This window comes from Eutrema salsugineum, unplaced genomic scaffold (genome assembly GCF_000478725.1).
Source record: "Eutrema salsugineum unplaced genomic scaffold, Eutsalg1_0 scaffold_5, whole genome shotgun sequence".
Taxonomy (NCBI): domain Eukaryota; kingdom Viridiplantae; phylum Streptophyta; class Magnoliopsida; order Brassicales; family Brassicaceae; genus Eutrema; species Eutrema salsugineum.
Window position 1 is genome coordinate 13,401,945 of NW_006256612.1, and position 20,802 is coordinate 13,422,746.

At 37.3% G+C, this 20,802-nt stretch overlaps 6 protein-coding genes and 1 non-coding gene across 9 annotated transcripts; 5 read left to right on the forward strand and 2 right to left on the reverse strand.

Annotated features, from left to right (window-relative positions):
• The first annotated feature begins 276 nt into the window (after positions 1-276).
• LOC18994158 lies at positions 277-1,049 on the forward strand. Its single transcript, XM_006417776.2, has one exon. The coding sequence runs from the start codon at positions 318-320 to the stop codon at positions 690-692; it is 375 nt and encodes a 124-aa protein (XP_006417839.1). The 5' UTR covers positions 277-317; the 3' UTR covers positions 693-1,049.
• A 550-nt stretch (positions 1,050-1,599) lies between these two features.
• On the forward strand, positions 1,600-2,369 carry LOC18994159 (keratin, type I cytoskeletal 9). The gene has a single exon (XM_006417777.2). It carries the CDS (start codon positions 1,673-1,675, stop codon positions 2,060-2,062), a length of 390 nt encoding a protein of 129 aa, XP_006417840.1. The 5' UTR covers positions 1,600-1,672; the 3' UTR covers positions 2,063-2,369.
• Positions 2,370-2,600: 231 nt separating this feature from the next.
• Positions 2,601-5,905, reverse strand: LOC18994160 (CST complex subunit STN1). 2 transcript variants are annotated; one of them, XM_024152514.1, is made up of 4 exons: positions 5,691-5,905; positions 5,467-5,540; positions 4,923-4,963; positions 2,601-3,260 (listed from the first exon to the last, which is right to left on the reverse strand). In XM_024152514.1, the coding sequence occupies exon 4, from the start codon at positions 3,251-3,253 to the stop codon at positions 2,777-2,779; it is 477 nt and encodes a 158-aa protein (XP_024008282.1). In that variant the 5' UTR covers positions 3,254-3,260; positions 4,923-4,963; positions 5,467-5,540; positions 5,691-5,905; the 3' UTR covers positions 2,601-2,776. The 2 variants fall into 2 exon arrangements, with proteins under 2 accessions (XP_024008282.1, XP_006417841.1); XM_006417778.2 differs by lacking the exon at positions 5,691-5,905 and having other exon boundaries at positions 5,467-5,582.
• Positions 5,460-7,739, forward strand: LOC18994161 (protein CHUP1, chloroplastic). Its single transcript, XM_006417779.2, has 5 exons — positions 5,460-5,969; positions 6,152-6,468; positions 6,558-6,669; positions 6,988-7,119; positions 7,203-7,739. Exons 1-5 carry the CDS (start codon positions 5,460-5,462, stop codon positions 7,281-7,283), a joined length of 1,152 nt encoding a protein of 383 aa, XP_006417842.1. The 3' UTR covers positions 7,284-7,739.
• Positions 7,740-9,523: 1,784 nt separating this feature from the next.
• LOC18994162 (6-phosphofructo-2-kinase/fructose-2,6-bisphosphatase) lies at positions 9,524-15,611 on the forward strand. Of its 2 annotated transcripts, none has more exons than XM_006417782.2 (23): positions 9,524-9,878; positions 10,002-10,065; positions 10,187-10,479; positions 10,669-10,887; positions 10,982-11,191; positions 11,284-11,379; positions 11,556-11,654; positions 11,755-11,784; positions 11,874-11,927; positions 12,115-12,168; positions 12,238-12,315; positions 12,434-12,525; positions 12,610-12,667; positions 12,793-12,867; positions 12,986-13,033; positions 13,240-13,337; positions 13,637-13,712; positions 14,206-14,268; positions 14,358-14,449; positions 14,764-14,832; positions 14,918-14,981; positions 15,163-15,228; positions 15,337-15,611. In XM_006417782.2, exons 1-23 carry the CDS (start codon positions 9,708-9,710, stop codon positions 15,412-15,414), a joined length of 2,247 nt encoding a protein of 748 aa, XP_006417845.1. In that variant the 5' UTR covers positions 9,524-9,707; the 3' UTR covers positions 15,415-15,611. The 2 variants fall into 2 exon arrangements, with proteins under 2 accessions (XP_006417845.1, XP_006417844.1); XM_006417781.2 differs by having other exon boundaries at positions 10,672-10,887.
• Positions 15,612-15,796: 185 nt separating this feature from the next.
• Positions 15,797-15,870, reverse strand: TRNAI-UAU. Its single transcript has one exon. It is a non-coding gene; the product is annotated as a tRNA-Ile (tRNA).
• Positions 15,871-18,901: 3,031 nt separating this feature from the next.
• On the forward strand, positions 18,902-19,871 carry LOC18994163 (protein LIGHT-DEPENDENT SHORT HYPOCOTYLS 6). The gene has a single exon (XM_006417783.2). It carries the CDS (start codon positions 19,105-19,107, stop codon positions 19,705-19,707), a length of 603 nt encoding a protein of 200 aa, XP_006417846.1. The 5' UTR covers positions 18,902-19,104; the 3' UTR covers positions 19,708-19,871.
• Positions 19,872-20,802: the final 931 nt, after the last annotated feature.

The following is a 20,802-nucleotide window of genomic DNA, read 5'->3' on the forward strand; positions in this document are numbered from 1 at the left end:
TCACGCGTCCAAGCTTTTAAATTTCCTCCTTTTTTTTTCCCAGCCCAAAAACTAAATATTGTCCCCACAAATTTACAAATATGGCAAAAACGAATTTGATCCGTTCATTCGTTCAATTCTCTTAAGATTTTTCTGAGCAGCTTCGTGACGAAACTACGTCAAAACAAGCAACCACTTGTGCCGCGTCTTATTTCTTCCTCAGGCCACTTTTATTGTTTCTGCAAGTTAAGAATTCAAACAAGGCCCTTAATATAAATAGATAGGTAGAGGGAAAAAGTGAAGAGACACAGATATAAAACAAAAAGAAACCGAGAGAAATGGGATTGGGAAGAACATCGTTGGTTTTATACATTCTCTTCATCCTTCATCTTCAGGACAATTTTCCTTCAGTTAGCTCACGAGCTTCATCAGTTGATAGGAAACACGAGACTCTTCCTTTCAATGCATCAAAGCCAGACGTTATTGGGTTTGCAGGAAAGACTCGGGAGCTAGCTGTCGTTATCAAAAGAAGAGGCGGTGGCGGTGGCGGTCGAACCCGATCAAGCGGTGGAGGACGTGTAGTTCCCGTTCATGCTGGTGGTGGTGGTACCGGTGGATCGCATCGTTCAAGCGGCAGCCGGAATCTTCGAGTGGCAGGGTGTGCGGTCGGTTGGTTGGTATTATCGGTTTTAGCCGGTTTATTCTTGGTATAGAAAGGTTAAGTATTTGTTGGCCGTATATTAATGTTTATTCTTGGTATATAAAAAGGTTAAGTATTTGTTGCACCACACACACTCATAACTACGGTAATAGAATACATTTTCAAAGTTATTCAAGACACGCAGTAGCGTTGGAGGATAAGAGTTGTGGAGCGGGGTTTTGGATGTCCGTCAAAAGCTATATCATGATCTTAGAAATCATGCCAGAGACTTCACTGTCCGAATCTAGACACCGCTGATATTCGAATTTCCGAGCATATCATAATAAATCTCATATCGGATTATGGATTATAATTTCAACACATCTGTATCCCATGCTTCCAAAGTTTTCAAAATATATGTGTGAAAATTGAAATACGTTTTAAGATTATGAACATTTTAAGGTTTTCTATTTTAATATAAAGAGCAAAATACGAGTAAGTGATTTATAGAGGTAACCTATATTATTATGAATTAATCCTTTAATATTTCGTAAACTATGAAATACCATCGTACGTGCAAAGGGGCAAACTTTGTTTTCTTTCTCATTTTTCTGGTTGCTTTTGAAGTAATTTCTCAGTGGACAAACAAAATATTATTATAGCCATAAAATTTTCAAGATAACTAAAAAAAGAATTTAGATGGTTTCGTTTTATTTATCCACGAATCATCTCCAAACACTTTTACCTTTAATATATTTCACATCGCTTTTACTCGTATTTTATGCCATGGTGGAGTCCTTCATAAAGTCTTTATTGTTTGAATATTAAAGGGTTTTAATAAATTTAAAATATTTAGTAAAGTTTTCTGAGCAGCTTCTAAATGAGACACTGAGACTACGTCGAAAGTGGTAACCACTTCTGCCGCGTCCTATTTCTCCCGCGTCCCTTTTTGTTTTCTGTAAGTAAAGTTAAGAATTGAAACCCAATGAATATATAAATATAGAAAGCAAAAGGAAAAGGAGAGAGGACACAGAACATAACAAAAATATAAAAATGGGATTGAGAAGAACATCGTTGGTTTTGTACATTCTCTTCGTCTTTCATCTTCAGCACAATTTTCTTTCCGTGAGCTCACGAACTTCCTCGGTTGCGACGAACCATGACACTCTTCCTTTCAATGCCTCCAAGCCAGGCGTTGCTGGGCTTCAAGGAAAGACTCGTGAGTTAGCTGTCGTAGGTGGCGGCGGCGGCAGCGGAGGACGTGGTGGCGGCGGTAGCAGCATGGGAGGAGGAGGCGGCGCTCGATCACGCGGCGGCGCAGGTATGATTTATCCGGGCGGATCGCATTCTCATCATTCAAGCGGCAGCATGAGTCTTCCAGGGGCAGCGTGTGCGGTTGCCTGGTTGGGTTTATCGATTTTAGCTGGTTTATTATTGGTTTAGTATTTGTTGAGGTCCGTTTTGGTTTGGTATGAACTTGATTTGTGCTGAGGGTAAGTTGTAGGTCTAGATAATCTAGAGACTAGATATATGATTGATTTATGTATGAGGTACAGAATCTTGATGTATTTCGTATTAGGCTGGTTTTCTCTTTTTATGTATTAGTCGCTTTAGTATCGTGTTTGTCAAGTGTCAAGCGTATTCAATTACAAGGACGTATTTCGTATTCAGACTCCAGTTGGTGATATAACAGGAACAATATATACCTTTTTATGAGATTTGTGAAATCAAAAATTAATTCCTCTGTTATCCTCGTCCATTCACGTAAAAGTTAGTACTAACTTCTATTTTCCATATTTTATCAAGTTTTTACTCGTCGTTTGGATTTGCTTTGAATGGATCTCCCTTTTCGCTCATCACAATCTTTATAAAAACAGAACAGATTAAAATGGTTTCCATTGATTTTTTTTATTATGTTTTATACCATATACTTAAATATTGTTTGTTGGTATTCCGTTTGGTTTATCACTAATGAAACAGATGCCAAAACTAAATTTTACATAGGGAGTTATCAATTCGTGTTTCAAATTTTCAATACAGATGAAGAAACTAAATATCAGAGATGATGGATGATAGGTCTTTGAAAAAGGAACTTGCAACGAGTTTGGACCATGAGCTACAGTTGAAATGATCTCTCTTGAATCTTGATTGAATATATTAACTTTGAATACGATAACAGCTTCGACTGAGCCTTACACACTCCAACCAGTGCAAGATCTCAGCGTTCGGGTCTCTCTCGACCACCACAACAGTCGCCGTAATCTGCATCGCTCCTCTGTACGAGCCGACGCGGCCGCGAACGCGAGCCACCGCTCCGATCCTGACCTCTGCGGCCTGTTTACGCGCGGCGCTTGCGAGCAGCAGAATCGTGGACGAGTCGCACCGAGAGAAGTAAGAAGACGAGAGTTGGTTGAGCCATATGACGCACGTGACGCAGCCCGTGCCATCGTCGACGTCGAACTTGAGGAACTTATGGGTCATCTCGCGAGAGACGATCGTGCCTACTGTCTCTACGCGTGAGACACAAACGTTACCTCCGAGGGAGAAAGAGTTGGCTTCTATCGTCGATGGTACAAGGCGGTGGATGTCACGCGCCACCAGCTTCGCGTGTGTGTTCTGGAGGGATTGATCCATGGCTAGACTGGAGAGGAAAAAAGGTGAACAGAGACCATAACAATGAAGATTGGTGGAATAAGGCGACATTCTAACAAAGCAAATTTGCCGCCAAACGATATTCATTGAATAATGAGATAGTGGCAAGTGAAAATAATTGCTACAAATAATAATTGTGTGTAAATATGTGCTAGTTTTGAGAAGTAGTGTATTCAAATGAGAATCTTTTCTTTCTTCTTTTTTAAACGCGACTATAAAATGTTTTTTCTGTCTTTTAATTGTTGTGCTTGCCCAGATAACTACAGTTTAATTTTTATTATTATTGGGATTTCTGAAACAAATTTATCATAGCAGCTATTGAAGTTCAAGTGTTCTCTTTTTAGGTTGGACCTCAACGTTATAGGGTATACTTTACCTTCTCAAGAAATAAAAAGGTAATAAGTAATGTTGGGAAGAAACTATCTCACGATAGATGACGATTTTGAAATCTTACTACATGATGCAGAGTGCAGACCAGCACCCAGCAAGATTTCCAATGAATCTAAAACCCAAAATAAAAAGATTTCAAATGAATCAGACACGGTAACCATTGTACACTAAACGAAAAGGTCTAAAAAGACAATGCATAACTCATCTTTTTATTTGACAACTTCTAGAACGCGTGAACAATTAAAGCTAAAACTCCATTAACTTTTTTGATAAACAAATGATTTTGACATTAACCCACAAAAGCTAGTTTTCCTCTAATATCTACGTGATCACTTTGGGTTGGAAATTGTCATTTTATTCTACATAAACTTTGTTATTCCACCATCATTTTATGTTACCAATCGAAATCATGATAACCAATATTATAAGCAGTGGCAGAGTCACCAATCTAAAAAAAAAAAATCCACTGACCAATTATTATTTGGTACGCCCTTCCCAGACATTTCCTAAAGACAGAAAAGGCCTAGTAGATTTGAACAAGCAAGGGAATATACATTTTATTTGATTCCATTACTATGAATAGAGTGGAGATGAATAATTGATGAAAGCAAGAAAACAAAAGCAGCAGAAACTACTGTTTGGTAGTTTGGTACGATGTCATTTTCAAGTTTACCTTTGCTTCAGATGCAGAGAATGGTAAAGTCACACATGTCAGAATAAATGCCTTGAGGATAGTTGTTTAGTATGTACAAGAGACAGTCATATGTGCAAAAAAGGAGAAAGATATATGTAAATTTTGTTTTAGTTTAATAAATATTGTGACCTGGACTGACTCATGTTAATAGTTCAGTACACCATGTTGTGACTTCAATTTCTAATCTTCTTATGAAAATGTGACAAAAAAGAAGAAGTGAAGTTTTGTATAAACGAGTGAAATCAATTTTTTAAGTTAGATAAAATATATTTTTTTTTTCAAAAAAAAGGCTGTTAGAGAGAGTATAGAGCGAATGCTTGGTCTTACGAAAGATAAATATAAAAAGGGATTCCAAACACTCATACGTGGACGTAAGGAGGTTGATTAAAAGTGGGTGAGAGACTGAGACACGAAACTTCTTGAACATATAACTATTACTTGGGAGGCAAGCCATACTCGTACCTAATGGTTCGTTTCCTTACGAACTTAAAGCTACTGAAGCTTCGACACAATGATTTATCTTTACTACTAATGTGATTAGGAAGGCTAAATAAAGTATTTGCTTACCTGTGACTGATTTGCGGACCCAGAGGATCTCTACACTTAATCTGCAATTTACAAAAGGAGCAAAATTAATGAAAAGAAATCAGACAAACCATGATCAAAGCATACATAGTTATTCCTGACATAATCATTCAAGATCAAAGCATACATAGTTATTCCTGACATAATCATTCAAGATTTTGACCTTAATTTCCAACACAGAAGAGCTTATATCGTATACTCGCACCATTCCAGGTTCAATTCCAGCTCAGTCTAACTTGATGGATAACGGAGACAAAAAGAAAAAAAACAGACGAATTCGCTACTACGTGACTTAATCTGGCTCATTAGAAAAGAAAGAGTCACACAAGAGGATACTCTTGTTCTGTGGTATCACTTGTAATTTGGAATTAATCATACGCAAAAATGAACATCAAAGGTTTAGGTGAGTATATATAGCTTCCTTGAGAAGTAATTAAAAAGCATGTGATATAAAGGAGAAAAATTGCCCCCGAAGAAAAACTACCTCAATCCCACATCTACTAGGACAAGGGGGTAGTTATGTTACCAAATGGAGAAGATGATTCGGATCTCATGCGTCTGGTTAAGGAGCTTCAAGCTTCTCTAATGAGGAATGATAAGCTGGAGAAGGAAAATAATGAGCTGCGTCAAGAAGTCGTCCGCCTAAGAACACAAGTAAGCAATCTTAAAGCACATGACAACGAGAGGAAAGCAATGTTGTGGAAGAAGTTGCAGAGCTCATATGATGGCGGCAACACAGACGGATCAAACCTGAAAGCGCCAGAGGCAAAGAATCCAAACCCAAAGCCAATGGTCAAAGAACAGTCTACAGGTATAAACAGACCGCCGCCACCTCCACCACTACCATCAAAAACAACACTTGGAAAAAGGTCTGTGCGGCGTGCGCCAGAAGTTGTAGAGTTGTATCGTGCCCTCACCAGGAGAGAGTCTCATACGGACAACAAGATCAATCAGAATGGAGTTTTGTCTCCTGCATTCAGCAGAAACATGATTGGTGAAATCGAGAACCGCTCCAAATATCTTTCCGATGTAAGTACAGGACAAACTTTTTCCATCATAATTTGGAAGAGGTGGTTAGATGAGAATCTATATATGGATTTCATGTCTATCATAACCTAGGTGCAGAGTTTTTACTAAATCATCAGAAGCAATGTCTTAACAGATTTAGCATGGCGGGAAAAGATCTTCTAATAGTGTTTGTTCACTTGCAGATCAAAACTGATACTGACAGACACAGAGAACATATCCATTTGTTAATCAGTAAGGTGGAGGCTGCAACATTTACAGACATATCAGAAGTGGAAACGTTTGTGAAATGGATAGACGACGAACTATCTTCCTTGGTTGATGAAAGGGCAGTCCTAAAGCATTTCCAAAACTGGCCCGAACGCAAAGCAGATTCCCTAAGAGAAGCTGCTTGCAATTACAGAGGGCTAAAGAACCTTGAAACCGAAATTTTGTCATTCAAGGAAAATCGAAAGGAATCTCTTAAGCAGGTCTTGCAAAAGATTCAATCGTTACAAGACAGGCGAGCATGTATAAAGAATATAATAACTAGCACCTTCCTGATCTTATCCAGTAGCCCTAGCTAACCGCATTGAATCTTCAAATTTGCAGGTTAGAAGAAACTGTTAACAACACAGAGAAGATAAGGGACAGTGCAGGGAAGAGATACAAGGATTTTCAGATACCGTGGGAGTGGATGCTCGACGCAGGATTGATTGGACAGGTAGGTGACTGATAGCTGCAATATACCAAGAAAATCTGATTATGATGTAAACTATCACGTCGACAGAAAAATAACAGTACAAAGAAAAGATGGACTATCATAAAAGATGCAAAGATACGTATATTATTATCTTAAGCAGACAACATTGACTGCACAAACAAACAATGAAAACTATAGATTCCATCCCTCGTAAAGGCATAAGCCACTTTACCAACTTCAAGAAAGGTTACCCAATATTAAACTTTGAAGAAAAAGTGCTTAGATTCATATCCACCACTAGTTTGACAAAAGATTGGAGGAAATTTTACCTTGTTGCAGCTTAAATACAGCTCGATGAGGCTAGCTCAGGAGTACATGAAGCGAGTAATCAACGAACTGGAATCAAATGGAGGCGCTAAAGAAGGAAATATTATGCTTCAAGGGGTCAGATTTGCCTACACAGTACACCAGGTACATAAAGTCATAAACTAATCTGCTTAATAAGCCATGTTCATATATCTATGTACTTATTTCCTAACATCAATTCAAAACAGTTTGCTGGCGGTTTTGACGGAGAAACATTACACATATTTAATGAGTTAAAGAAGATCACTACAAGTGAACCGAGAAGATAAACTGTTGACAACTTAGAAAAATCGGAGTTGATTTTGGGTATAAAAGACTTGTGTGGTCTAGTGCAACAACTAAGAGAGTGAACCATGTTGTAATTTAGCTTTTAAGATTACGCATTAGACATAAGAAACTAGAGCTAAATTATTGTACTATTCAAGTCTTAGTTGCTCTTTGTATTAATGTCTAGAAACTAAATTGCAGATATCAATACACAACACCACTAGGGTTATAAATAAAGGTAACAGGGGAAAAACAGCCTTCACTGATCGATCTGCGTCCTTTCAACATTTTTCTGAACATTTTGAAGCACATGCATCAGAATAAAAACTATCAAACACATTATCCAATAACACAATCCATCTTAAGACCGATTAAATTTTCGAAGGCGAGAAGTCGACTAAACAGACACCAAGTCTCAACCCGTCGGAAAGATTCCGGCGAAAACGGAAAGGAGAGGAGGAAGAAGAAGCGCAACGAGCAAACCTCGATAAATTCTTCAAGGAATCGAGTGATATAAGGCTCTGATTCCAGATTTCCTCGGCAGTTTCGAAGTTCTGATCATCAGTCATCACCATGGATTCTCGGCGCTCAAAAGAGCAGATTTCGGCGGGTTTTTGAGAATCTGAAGGGATGAGCTCTCTGTTTCAATTTTCAAGATCAATATACTGTAATCATCAGAGCTTCTCACCAATCGGGGCAACATAGGCCCACTAAGCAACTAAGACCATCTCCATCAGTAAACTTTTGAAAAAAGGGTTCATCCGAATATAATAAGAAAAAAACCTTTTAAAAACCCGACGTTTATAACATTTGCTATAAAAATATCTGAATTATTTTCGTTGTCTGAAAAATACCTAACGTTATTTAAACTACTATTTTAATACCCAAACATTCAAAAATCGAAAGTTTCATCCCTCGATTTAAACTCATTTAAATCGTTAAACAAAATCTGTTAAGCACCGTTTAGTCCTTAATCCCTCACGTGTTTTTTTCCATTCGAAAAGACCACTATTGCCCTTTCTCGTAATCCAATTTCCCCCAAATTATCGAAGAACCCTAAATCATTTTCCCTAAATTAAACTCCAATCGATTTTCCCCCAAATGTAAACCCTAATCCGCAAACGTTGTCTCTCCCAAAATTGATCTTCTATATCGACTCTCCTATCGAGTATCGACATTTATTCACCCAATTGTTCTCATTCTTCACCTCACTGTAGAAGACTCGAGACTCGAAGGAAAGATGAAGTATGTGTTTCAAATTTTGATGTCGGGATGTTTATTGTAAATTGTGTCGATTAGGTTCGATTTAGTCTGTTGTATGTCCCGATTAGCTTGTTTAGAGATGTGGGGTTTACAATTTAGGGTTCTTTGTCAGTCCAGATGAAGAAACCATGTGTATTACATTTGAAAAATCTTCTACCAGGATTATCATCTGTCCATGATTTCACCATGACCGTCGGTTGTTTGCAGTGACAAAGGGGACCTTCCATCTGGGCGTAGGTCGGGTTGAAAGAGCTTGCAGACGAGATTGAGTTTTCCATTCTGGTGTGAAGTAATCAAAAGAAGCGATAGATGTTAGAAGAGAATTAGGGTTCTTCAAATTGGGGAAGAACTTAAAAAGGAAAAAATCGATTTTAAGGGCAACAGTGGTCTTTTCGAATGGAAAAAAACACATGGGGAATTAAGGATTAAACGGTGCTTAACAGATTCCGTTTAACGATTTAAATGAGTTTAAGTCGAGGGATGAAACTTTCGATTTTTGAATGTTTGGGTATTAAAATGGTAGTCAAAATAACGTTAAGTATTTTTCAAGCAACGAAAATTGTTCAGGTATTTTTATAGCAAATGTTATAAATGTCGGATTTTTAAAAGGTTTTTTCCCAATATAATAATATTTCTTTTTTGGATTTTGTTTTTTTTTATTTTTTTAATTCGAAAATTATTTTTTTGGACCAATCAGAATATTCCACGTGTGATGAACCTAGATGAACCTGGATTCTTCAGGTTCGTCGGGAAGAATCTGGGCCATGAACTTCTAGCTTTAAAATTATTATTTTATTGAATTCAAACCTGTGTTATGAACACTTGAATAACTCCTAATAAACATGCTCTAACAAACAATCAGAGAAATATAACCCGACCCGAGCCGACCTAGCAGACCCGACCCGAGACGATACAAACCAAGTAACCAACTACCACGTATTTGCTCTTATCCGGTTATCCCAATGTAACACTGAGAACAACCGAATTTTTTTTTTTCCGGAAAAGGGTAGAAGGAATAAAAAAGCTGCGGAGCGGCTTCGTTTCTTCTCTTTCTCTCAAATCTCTTATCCGTTTGATTCTTCTGTTAACGCATCTCTTCTTCTTCTTCTTCATTAATTTAAATAAAAAAACGGGGAAAAAGAAGAAGAGCCACGTTGGTTTCGATGGGGTCGGGTGCATCGAAGAATACTGAAGAAGAGGAGGATGGTTCCAATGGCGGAGGAGGTCAGCTCTACGTTTCACTGAAAATGGAGAACTCTAAGGTTGAAGGCGAGCTTACCCCTCATGTCTACGGCTCTGTTCCTCTCATCGGCTCTTGGGATCCTTCGAAAGCTGTGAGCATCGGTTGATTTTTTTATTTTTTTTAATGTTCTTCGTCTTTGTGCGTTTCCTTCCGATTCATCCATCTGGAAATTGATACCATTTCTGCGTCGTCTTTTGTCGATATTTCGTGATAGCTTCCGTTGCAACGTGAATCTGCGTCAATGTCGGAGCTGAGCTTCGTTGTTCCTCCTGATCACGGTATTTTTTTTTTTTTTTGTGAGTTAACTCAATTTGGATGACTCGTTTAGTCGATATTTTAGCTACAGCTACAATCATAGCGTCTGCATCATTTTTTCTTTTGGTTTGGTTTCGTGTGTAGAGACTTTGGATTTCAAGTTTTTGCTGAAACCAAAGTATAGAAATACGCCTTGCATAGTGGAGGAGGGTCAAAATAGGCTTCTTACTGGTGGGACGTTGCAAGGAGATGCTAGGGTAGCTCTGTTTAAGCTGGAAGGTGATGTGATTGTTGAATTCCGAGTGTTCATCAAAGCTGACAGAGTTTCACCATTTGATCTTGCTGCTAGTTGGCGAGCTTATAGGGAGAACCTCCAGCCTTCTTCAGTTCGTGGAATTCCAGATGTCAGCATAAATCCTGATCCAATAGCTGTCGAGGTACTTTGTTCCTTCACTTTTTTGTTTACCGCATCTGCAATGTTTTGGTTATGTCTATTAAAACATCAGAAAAATACGTTTTCGGGGCTTCCCATTTACTGCCTATTAATACCAATCTAGACGTCCCATGTGGAGATATAAAGGTGTTGGCCAAACACCGGAAATAAACGTTTCTTTTATGTCTTACAGCAGTGTCCTTCAGAAAGTTTGGAGCTCGATCTTGAGCATTATGAAGTTCCTGCTCCTGCACCTTCTGCACACTCGTCCCTTGTTTATGCGGCTGACAATGCAGAGAATCCACGATCTCTTTCAGCTTCTGGTTCATTTGTTAATGACAATACTCCAGAGGCAGCATCGAACACTCCCAAAGATTCTAGTGTTGGCGTTGATGGATCTCCATCTGCAAAGGTTCTACTTTGATTACTTGTATGGTAGATGCCGATCCTGCATTAATTAACGGTCATGTTTCTTATTTAATCATTGGCATACATCTTAACCATAGGAAATGAAGGTCATTGTTCCCGATCTCTCGGATACCTACTCAGCTTCAGGAGTGGGTGAGTCAAAGTCAGTGGGGATACTCTCACCTTTTCAGCAGAAAGATGGTCAGAGGGGTCTCTTTGTTGATCGTGGTGTTGGCTCCCCTAGGCTAGTCAAGTCTGTTAGCGCAAGCTCTTTTTTGGTTGATCTCAAACCTGATGGGCAAACTAAGGTTTTACATGAGCAAGTTTCTACTTTTCAGTGCGATTATCTGAAATTTAAGAGTTTTTGACGTCGTTTCACCCTTTTCGTTTAAATTGTTAGAATTCAATGCCAGCCGCTGCAGGAGCTGTTGCTGCAGCAGCGGTAGCTGATCAAATGCTTGGACCAAAAGAAGATAGACATCTAGCAATTGTCCTGGTAATTTTGCCATATAGGCTCTGTTCATTGTTTCTGCAGCCCTTTCAGCTCATTTTTCCTCGTTTTGTTTGGAGCTGGATGGCTAGCTATTTTGTTTAACATATTAACTTAATTGAAAAATATCAAAAAAGAGACTGAATGTTTTCATTCACACCACTCCCATCAAATTGTATTAGGTAGGCTTGCCAGCTCGAGGAAAGACTTTTACTGCAGCAAAGCTGACAAGATATCTACGCTGGTTGGGGCACGATACTAAACATTTTAATGTTGGAAAGGTTTGCTGACTTTTTGCAATGAATCCCTGATTTTTTTTCCTGCGCATTCTGTCATTGTGGAAAAGACTGACTCAATCATTATTGCTCCATTTCTTAACAGTACCGACGGCTTAAACATGGAGTTAACCAGGTAAAACTTGATTTTCAAACTGCGTTTTTATAAGTTTCTGCCTTCCCTTTTGGATGATTTGTGATGGACAACGAATGACCTTTTTGTAGTGTGCTGATTTCTTTCGAGCTGACAATCCAGAAGGTGTAGAGGCCCGAACCGAGGTAAGTGGTAAATTAAATTGCTGAGCTTAACCATTTTTAGACGCTCTTCTTATGTGCGCGTCTATATTTATCCTTGTGGTACTTTCAACTTAATTCGTTATATTGGGAGAAGTTTGATTCAGTGATCATTGTTAACACTATTTATCTTCTTCTTTGCACATAGTTTTAATATATCACATGCCACTAGGTAGCAGCACTTGCAATGGAGGACATGATAGCTTGGATGCAAGACGGTGGTCAAGTAAGTATCTTTCAGTTAGATGTTTTTCTTGGTTTTTGTATCTTGCATTCTAATTAGTTTTTATCGTAGGTTGGAATCTTTGATGCAACTAATAGCACACGAGTTCGACGGAATATGCTGATGAAAATGGCTGAAGGAAAGTGTAAGGTACTGAAGCTTCGATTTCCTTTGATGCAGCGGTTGTAATACTGTCATGACCATCTTCGGCTAATATTGAATTTGTAACTAGCCTCAGTAACTGATTTACCTTTTATCTCTTGTGTAGATAATTTTTCTGGAAACGCTATGCAATGATGAACGCATTATTGAAAGAAACATACGTCTTAAAATCCAGCAAAGTCCTGACTATGCAGAAGAGTACGGTGCTCTATCAGCAACTTAGTTTTCTCGTCCTAGTAGACCTCTTTCACCTGTCAACTAAATGCTTATGGTATTCTGCAGGACGGATTTTGAAGCTGGAGTACGAGACTTTAGAGACCGTTTGGCCAATTATGAGAGGGTCGCTATACAAACTTGCACCTTCTAAACCTGTCTTAGTTACTTAGATAAATCATAGTTGACTCAGTTTTGACGAACCATAGTCTTGCTGGATTCAAATTGTTGAGTTTAATCTTTTCTTACCAGGTTTATGAGCCTGTTGAAGAAGGTTCTTACATCAAAATGATTGATATGGTCAGCGGTAATGGTGGGCAGATACAAGTATGTTTCTTATATGTGCTTGATGAAGAATTGTATCACTGATGGCATTTCATACTGATCTCGAGAGGATACTCTATAGTTTTGACTCTTCCTGACTATTAATCTAATTTTATTGCAGGTGAACAATATTAGTGGTTACCTTCCTGGAAGAATTGTGTTTTTCTTGGTATGAATTGGCCATGTCTCTTTCTTATTTTATATATATAAATGTCTTTAGTCTTTTTGTCACACGCAAAATCAGCGTACCAGTTATATACTTGCAAGGGTCCCATCGTCAACAGTCGACATTCATTGGCTATTCAATAAGAATAAGTTAAGTGATCACGAGATCATTGTTTTCTGAAGAAGCTGATTTTTCTAACCTTTAATTAGGTGAATACGCATCTCACTCCACGACCAATACTACTTACTCGGCATGGAGAAAGTATGGATAATGTTAGAGGCCGAACTGGAGGAGACAGTGTAATAAGGTATGTCTTTGCTCAATTATCTCCAAATGCTAAAATTTGAATTTCTTACTGCCAATTGCTTCTCTGAGCCGATGCCGTTGGGTTCTATTTTCCTTTGGCTTTTCCATTTCATCTTTTTCCATACGAATCCATCCTAACAGTTTGGCTTGACAAGTCTTGCTGCTTCCTCGTTGGATCAATTATTCAAATTATTTTTGAGATTGCCTCCAATGTTATATGCTAACCTTAGCGGGGTAATTGTATTTCTTGTTTAAATGTGAAATTGTATTCTCGTAACCTTTCTCAACTTTGAAACGCAGTGAATCTGGAAAAATTTATGCAAAGAAACTTGCCAACTTTGTCGAAAAGCGACTAAAAAATGAAAAGGCCGCTTCGGTAAGTATTGCAGACTATTACAATATGTTTGAATTTTGAAGTATTGGCAATTTTGATGGCATACACCACTACAGTTCTGGCACCAATATCTATGGATGTCCACCTTCAGTTCCCCTAAATTATATTTTCCTTCGTTACCTCAATTTTTCGTCCAACTTCCATTCCAAATTGACACAAATCTCTATCATATGCTCCGATGATTTCCATAGGAAAAGGTTTCTCTGGAACAAGGAGTCCAGGATTTCTTGGTTAAGAATTTATAGGATGAATCAGTCTATTAATTTCTAAGATCCAGGAAGAGGTATTAAGAATAAATGCTGGCCATTTAGACATAGACTACGAATTTTGTTTTAGTATAACCTAGGCACTGAACTTATCCTTCAAACCTTTTTTGCCACAAGATCACAAAGGATCAAGCAGTGCCATCCTTGGTTGATTTGGAATCAAATATTTTTTACCATACGCGAATATTGATTGACGTTGTGTATTTCAGATTTGGACCAGTACACTTCAAAGAACAATTTTGACAGCAAGTTCCATAGTCGGGTTTCCTAAGGTTGGTGTTTACCAACTACCAGAATCTCTTCTGACTCTTGATATCTTGTAATAACATCTTGCTACGAGGAAATCATTTCTTCCTTTTAGGTGCAATGGCGTGCCTTGGACGAGATCAATTCTGGTGTTTGCGATGGAATGACATATGAAGAGATAAAGAAGAACATGCCAGAAGAGTACGAGTAAGTGACTTGGTAGAATCTGTATATGTAAAAAAAAACGTTAGCAGTTCTGATTTCCAAGAGGTGTGAAAGAATCTGAGAAAGGGCCAAAAATATATTCTTTGACGAAAACTGGATAAAGGTGCTATACTTCCAATTAGACAAAACTAGATTGGTTTTTCCAGTTTTGCTCATCATAAAGCCAAAAAAATAGATTGCAAATTGTTGAATATTTTACTGTATAGCTAAGCTCTGCTGTTCAAGTTTATCAATCCTGAAACGGGCAATAAGCTCTTAGACTTCTTTAACTAATCTTGTGGTACATATGACTACAGATCTCGGAAAAAGGACAAATTGCGATACCGATACCCTCGTGGAGAGTCCTACCTTGATGTAATTCAACGGTATGTTCGTCTCTTCTTCTTCTTCATCTTCTAAGTTCAGTCATAAACTAAACTTCATGCAAACATTGCTTCCTCGACAATGTAGGCTTGAACCTGTGATCATTGAGTTAGAACGACAAAGAGCTCCTGTCGTCGTGATATCTCACCAGGTTATACTCCAAACTATCGGTTTATATTATAATGTTACAGTTTGAAGAAAATCGTCCACGTGATAAAATTTACATGGAGGCTTAGCGTAATACTATGGAAGAAAACACACAATTTTTTGTTTTTGTTAAGTGCTCTGACTTGTCAATGAGTTCCTCTTAAGGTTGGTTGGTTTTTACGCAGGCTGTTCTGAGAGCCTTATATGCATATTTTGCGGATCGGCCCCTCAAAGAAATACCCCAGATCGAGGTAATCTGAATTAGAAAATATGAAATTGTATGATAAAACCATTGAATGATATAGTATAAGCTTTACAGATAATAATAACAGCATTGCCGTTTAAAAATGTTTCAACAGATGCCACTTCACACTATCATAGAGATACAGATGGGAGTTTCTGGTGTGCAAGAGAAGCGCTACAAACTCATGGACTGAAAACAACAACAACAATACGTCGAATTTCAGCAACTCTCTTCCCAACGGTTTATAAAATTTTAATTTACTCTGCGTGACTGGGTTGCATTTTGGCCGGCCAGTTCTTATTTTATCCATCAAATAATTTTCTTTATACCCCCAAATGTCTTGTAAGTTCAACATGTTTTATACTCTTTATAATAATTAACTTTTATACATAGATCCGACTGATTGGGTTCGGTTCAAGAGTCACTTGAACATAAGTGGACAAAGTTTACAATGTTAATGAGAAATAAATAAAAAAAGAACGTCGGGTGTTTTTTTTTCTATGACATCTTCGTACTGGATAGGGACCAAAAGGAGGCTCGACCAAAAGTCAACGTTTTACAAAAGCTGACTAAATTGCTTCCGGCGGGGCTCGAACCCGCGACCTTCGGCTCATAAGACCAACGCTCTAACCAACTGAGCTACGGAAGCGTTTGCATTACAGATGTGCCATAACATTATTTATACCTACATTTAGAGATATTTTGAACATTTGTAACTTCAGAAGACAAAAACAGACTTCATGGTCTATATAATTCTAACGATGTGTGAATTATAGAGTAATTTTGAGAGCTTTCAGTTTTTCTTTCTAAGAGAAAGAGATGTCAAATAAAAAAAGGAAAGAGATGACATGATAATTAGTATGAATCTAACCTTAGAAAATCAGCGCAATAATACTTTTCTAAAACTCTTTCTCTGTCTTCACGATTCTTCTTTAGTTCCATTCAATACATAAGACATCAAAATAATCTTGCATTTCTGTTGAAAATTCATCTTTAGTATAAAAAGTATATAGCCATGTGTATGGTCTTTTGTTGACTTTAAAGCTTTTCCTCAAGAATTACATATTAATAATATTTATTTTTTTTGGGATGATGTGAAACAACAGTGGGAGAATTTGAACCCTCACATCAAGTCACTTTTTAGATAAATCATCAAACATTACCTACCTATTAGAGTGTTTGTAAAAAAGACCTAACAAAAAACAAAATTTTTAAAAAGAGTCAAATTTTAGAACGGACAGTTGTGATAGGTATTGTAAAGAGAATCGATGGTTTGATATGATCACCATCCACCAAGCAACAAATCAAATTTGAATAGTCGTTATAAAGATATTGATGTGTGTGGGTAGTGGGTCGTAAGCACCAACCAATAATTTGAATTTATCATTTTATTGTTCATAAACACATTGTGGGGGCTACAACATTGACTTCTATGCCCTCCTAATTAGTAATTATCATAGTGCTAGACAGAATAGGCATCGGATCCTGATCGTGTTGCTCATTTCATTGTTCTCTACATATTATGGTTTAATTTGAATTCGTTGCAGTAAAAAAATCTGTGCAGTTCCTACGAAACAAACAAATGAAACAAAACAAAAGACAGTCGTTCGAATTATAGTATACTAGCGAGTAAAATTTCAACTTCTTTTTTTAACAAATTCATGACTTAATATTATCTCATTTCGTTGTCTAGGTCAAAATCATGTATAGACTTTTATAAGATATGCATATAAACCGTTCTTGTCGTATGTTTGAGAATTATCTTTGTTTTTCCATGAAGAAAAATTAATTAAATATTCTAACTTGTAGAAGTCGTGGCCTGATGCACCGGTTGGTTGCTCGAACCGTAAGGTTAGAGATGGCTCGTTGAAAATAGAAATAATAATTTAGTGTTTATGTTTTTGAGATCTCCGGATCGGATCGTCATAGAGTTGTCAGTTGTCTACATATGTGGTGGATAAACGATAACTAATACAAGATGCTGAGGATAATAATCTAAATCATTAGTATTTTCATTGTATCTCGACTTGTTCTTCTCGCATGTGCGTAAAATGAAATTTTGTTCGTCTCCAGACTCCCCAACTATTGAGTAAAAGCAAATACAGAGGATATTTCTTTTTCTATTTCCAGCATAATTTGGTTAAAAGAAAGCTCTCACCTTTATCATTTGACTACTGACCCGCGAAGACCCTAAACAAAAAGCTTTTCAGCCAAAATTTTACTTTAAATAGGACACGAGTCATTGTGGCATGATCTTGATAATTAACGTGGTGTTTTTGGAAATTTGGACAAAAGAAAACAAATGCATATAAATGTATGCCGAGATGTCCTGTCAATGGGCATACCATGATATTGTGTATTTGTTCAAAAGGACAGTACCTAACTCTTATCGAGTTATTGGACAGAACAAACCAACAATAATACATTGAGAAAATGGGTAGCATTAATTAATTATGCGCGTATATAAAACTCATTGATGTCATAAAAGAACAAAGAATCACTTAGTTTGAGAAATCATGAAAAAATACGTCTCCATGCTAGTTTGACCTACTGAAACCTTTTGTTTTAGTTCACGGGTTATGATAAAACAACGTAACTTATTACAAAAATTTAATAGTAGTTTTTTCGTAATGATCACTGAAGATTCAAACAGTATGGCCAGGAAAAAAAAACTAAAACCTATGGCTCGATCCTTCCCGTCCCGAAAAGCCCAAATCTTTTGGCACCTGTAAAATACCGTTACAATGTAATTGAGATGTCATGCAATGCGACTTCTATAAATTTCACTAAAAAAAAAAATCCAAAATGCAAGAAAACTTATAAACTTTCAAGCACACGCACGCAAATGTAGTGCAGGGTGGGTCCAAACAGTTTTTATTTTTTCCATATTTGGATGGTGGAGGTGTACTCGACTCTGAATTTTCAAACTTTTATGTTTGTCAGATTCCAAATAAATAACCAGTCATTTCATTGATTTTTCTCAACACGGTGGTCCATTTGTTTAATATGTATATGCCTTTTTGAACGAGTGAACTCGGAATTGCCAGGGAAAAAAAAAACATTTAACGTCGTTGATTCGTTAATTAATAAATTTTAGATCACAAATCAGATCATAAATGAATTGCTTTTGTTGACCATCGACTCTCCTAGTCCTAAGATTATGTTCGAAATCGGGATTTGATTTAGTAACTAAATTGTTCGAGTGTGTGCAAATGTACATCAACTAAGATTACTTTTGTTCCTTTTCATAAGTGATTTATTGGCTATATGCCTATATCTCACAACGAATTAAAATCTTCTGTAAATAATTATTTTGCCGAATATACTCATTATAGGTAAAACACAAGAACAACAAACAATTAAATAGATATAAAGTAAATTTAAATTACAACAAATTAATTTTCAGATCTATCTTTCATACTTGCTATTTCCTGACTGGTTTAGAATTCCGAAAAATATTATAGAAATAAATTTCCCCTAATAATAATGGTAGAAATATAATTAAAAAGGTGAAATAATTTAATCATAGGTCCACACTTGACCTAAATAGAATAGTAAAAAGTGTCAAGTGGCCTGTGAGTAGGGCCATGACCACGTGATTTAGTTTCTTACATTTCCATTTTCCACTCTTCTTTCTTCATTCTCTACTTCTTTCACAATTCACATCATCAACCCAAAACCCTCTGTTTTTCCTCTCTTTTTATTGTCTTGAAATTTCAATAAATAAAAGCCCAAAACCTAACAAAAACTTCACACTCTTTCTCTCATTTTCTCTCTCTCTCTTTTAAAACACTAAAGACTAAAATCCTCGATCCACTATATTCTCAAAACCAACGCTAAATTAAAACTCTCTCAAAGAAAGAAAGAAAAAACCCTAATTTTGATGGAATCGGCGGATTCCGGGTCACAACGACCCGACCCTGCTAACGGAAGCGACCCGGGCCCGTCCTTGGTCACACCCTCTTCACCTCCGGCCACGCCTAGCCGGTACGAGTCACAGAAACGACGTGACTGGAACACGTTCTTGCAGTACCTCAAGAACCACAAGCCGCCTCTCGCGCTGTCACGGTGTAGCGGAGCGCACGTGATCGAGTTCCTCAAGTACCTCGACCAGTTCGGTAAGACAAAAGTCCACGTGGCAGTTTGTCCTTACTTTGGCCATCAGCAACCTCCATCTCCTTGCGCTTGCCCTCTCAAGCAAGCCTGGGGATCTCTCGATGCTTTGATCGGACGGTTGAGAGCAGCCTACGAGGAGAACGGTGGACGACCCGATTCAAACCCGTTCGCCGCACGTGCGGTCAGGATTTACTTGAGGGAAGTCAGAGAAAGTCAAGCCAAGGCCCGTGGGATTCCCTACGAGAAAAAGAAACGGAAACGGCCACCAACAGTTTCCACCGTTAGAGTTGACGTTGCTCCGTCGAGACAGATTGACGGAGACGGTTGTAACCTCGGTGCTCCGTCTGTCTCTGAGGCTGTACCGCCTTAGACTAAATTACTATATATTATCATAATTTTCTTGATTTATTAAATACATCATCTATATATATATATATATATGTATGGAACTCACTTCACCTTCCTTGTTCCCTAGTAACTAATTATTAATTTTTGTGAGTTAATCGTGAAAATATATACCGACGGATTGTTTTAGTTCAGTGGATCTCTGATGCATTAAGTTCCTGAACTTTGAATTTTTATAAAATTCGCACACACTTTCAAGGACGATCGAATGCGGTTTTCTTCACATAATGTATTTTCTTTTCTGTATGAATTATTCAGATTTTTATTTTCTTAACCGAATTATTCAGATCTTGCTTTTGTGATCAAACGCTATCATCTAAACAATCATGAAATTTAAATTAACGTGTGCTGAAGAGTTCAGAGATAAGCGAGAGGAAGGATGCAGAGTTGGATGGAGATTGTTTTCAGATTGCGTATGTATATATATATATATATATATATATATGTTAACGCGTGTGTGTACGAGGATTTACGTATACAATCATACATCGATGGCTATTCGATTCATGTCGTATACGATCGGTATATGCATGTACACCACTTAAGTGTTTTTTTTTTTATATAAAAAGTAGCTAAACACTTTTCCTTTCAAAAATCTTGTTAATAATTGCCAGATAACCTTTTTTTGATAATTGACATATTGGTTAACATTTTTTATGTTGTATATGGTCTCATTAATGGGAGATGAATGTATGTGTTTTGATATACGTACACACGCACGTGTACGTATATAACCTTGAAAAGATGGTAAAAGTCACATGAACAGAACAAGATCGTGACTCGTAAGAGCATTGTATGTCAAGAGTTCCGACCAACATGAGGCCTCGTGTTTACTGTGTCCTATTACGTGTTTTCCACACGTGTATTCTTCAACCATGTCTAAGTACAATAGTGAAGCAATCGAAGAAGTATTTTTCTTTTTCTTTTTCTATCGTCAGTAATGAACGTAGTTTTTGGTTGACCACAAGATCATTTAGTTTCTGTGATCTTTTTAAAATATATAAAAGTCTGTAACTGTAGCGTTTACAGGAAGGGTCTATATATTTGAGAATTGTGACAT

Coding starts and splice junctions, on each gene's coding strand:
- LOC18994158 (XM_006417776.2), top strand. CDS start 318: ATGGGATTGGGAAGAACATCGTTGGTTTTATACATTCTCTTCATCCTT.
- LOC18994159 (XM_006417777.2), top strand. CDS start 1,673: ATGGGATTGAGAAGAACATCGTTGGTTTTGTACATTCTCTTCGTCTTT.
- LOC18994160 (XM_024152514.1), bottom strand. CDS start 3,253: ATGGATCAATCCCTCCAGAACACACACGCGAAGCTGGTGGCGCGTGAC.
- LOC18994161 (XM_006417779.2), top strand. CDS start 5,460: ATGTTACCAAATGGAGAAGATGATTCGGATCTCATGCGTCTGGTTAAG. Junction 6,670..6,987: donor ACGCAGGATTGATTGGACAG/GTAGGTGACTGA, acceptor ACCTTGTTGCAG/CTTAAATACAGCTCGATGAG. Junction 7,120..7,202: donor TTGCCTACACAGTACACCAG/GTACATAAAGTC, acceptor AATTCAAAACAG/TTTGCTGGCGGTTTTGACGG.
- LOC18994162 (XM_006417782.2), top strand. CDS start 9,708: ATGGGGTCGGGTGCATCGAAGAATACTGAAGAAGAGGAGGATGGTTCC. Junction 13,713..14,205: donor AAAATGAAAAGGCCGCTTCG/GTAAGTATTGCA, acceptor TGTGTATTTCAG/ATTTGGACCAGTACACTTCA. Junction 14,982..15,162: donor TCGTCGTGATATCTCACCAG/GTTATACTCCAA, acceptor GTTTTTACGCAG/GCTGTTCTGAGAGCCTTATA.
- LOC18994163 (XM_006417783.2), top strand. CDS start 19,105: ATGGAATCGGCGGATTCCGGGTCACAACGACCCGACCCTGCTAACGGA.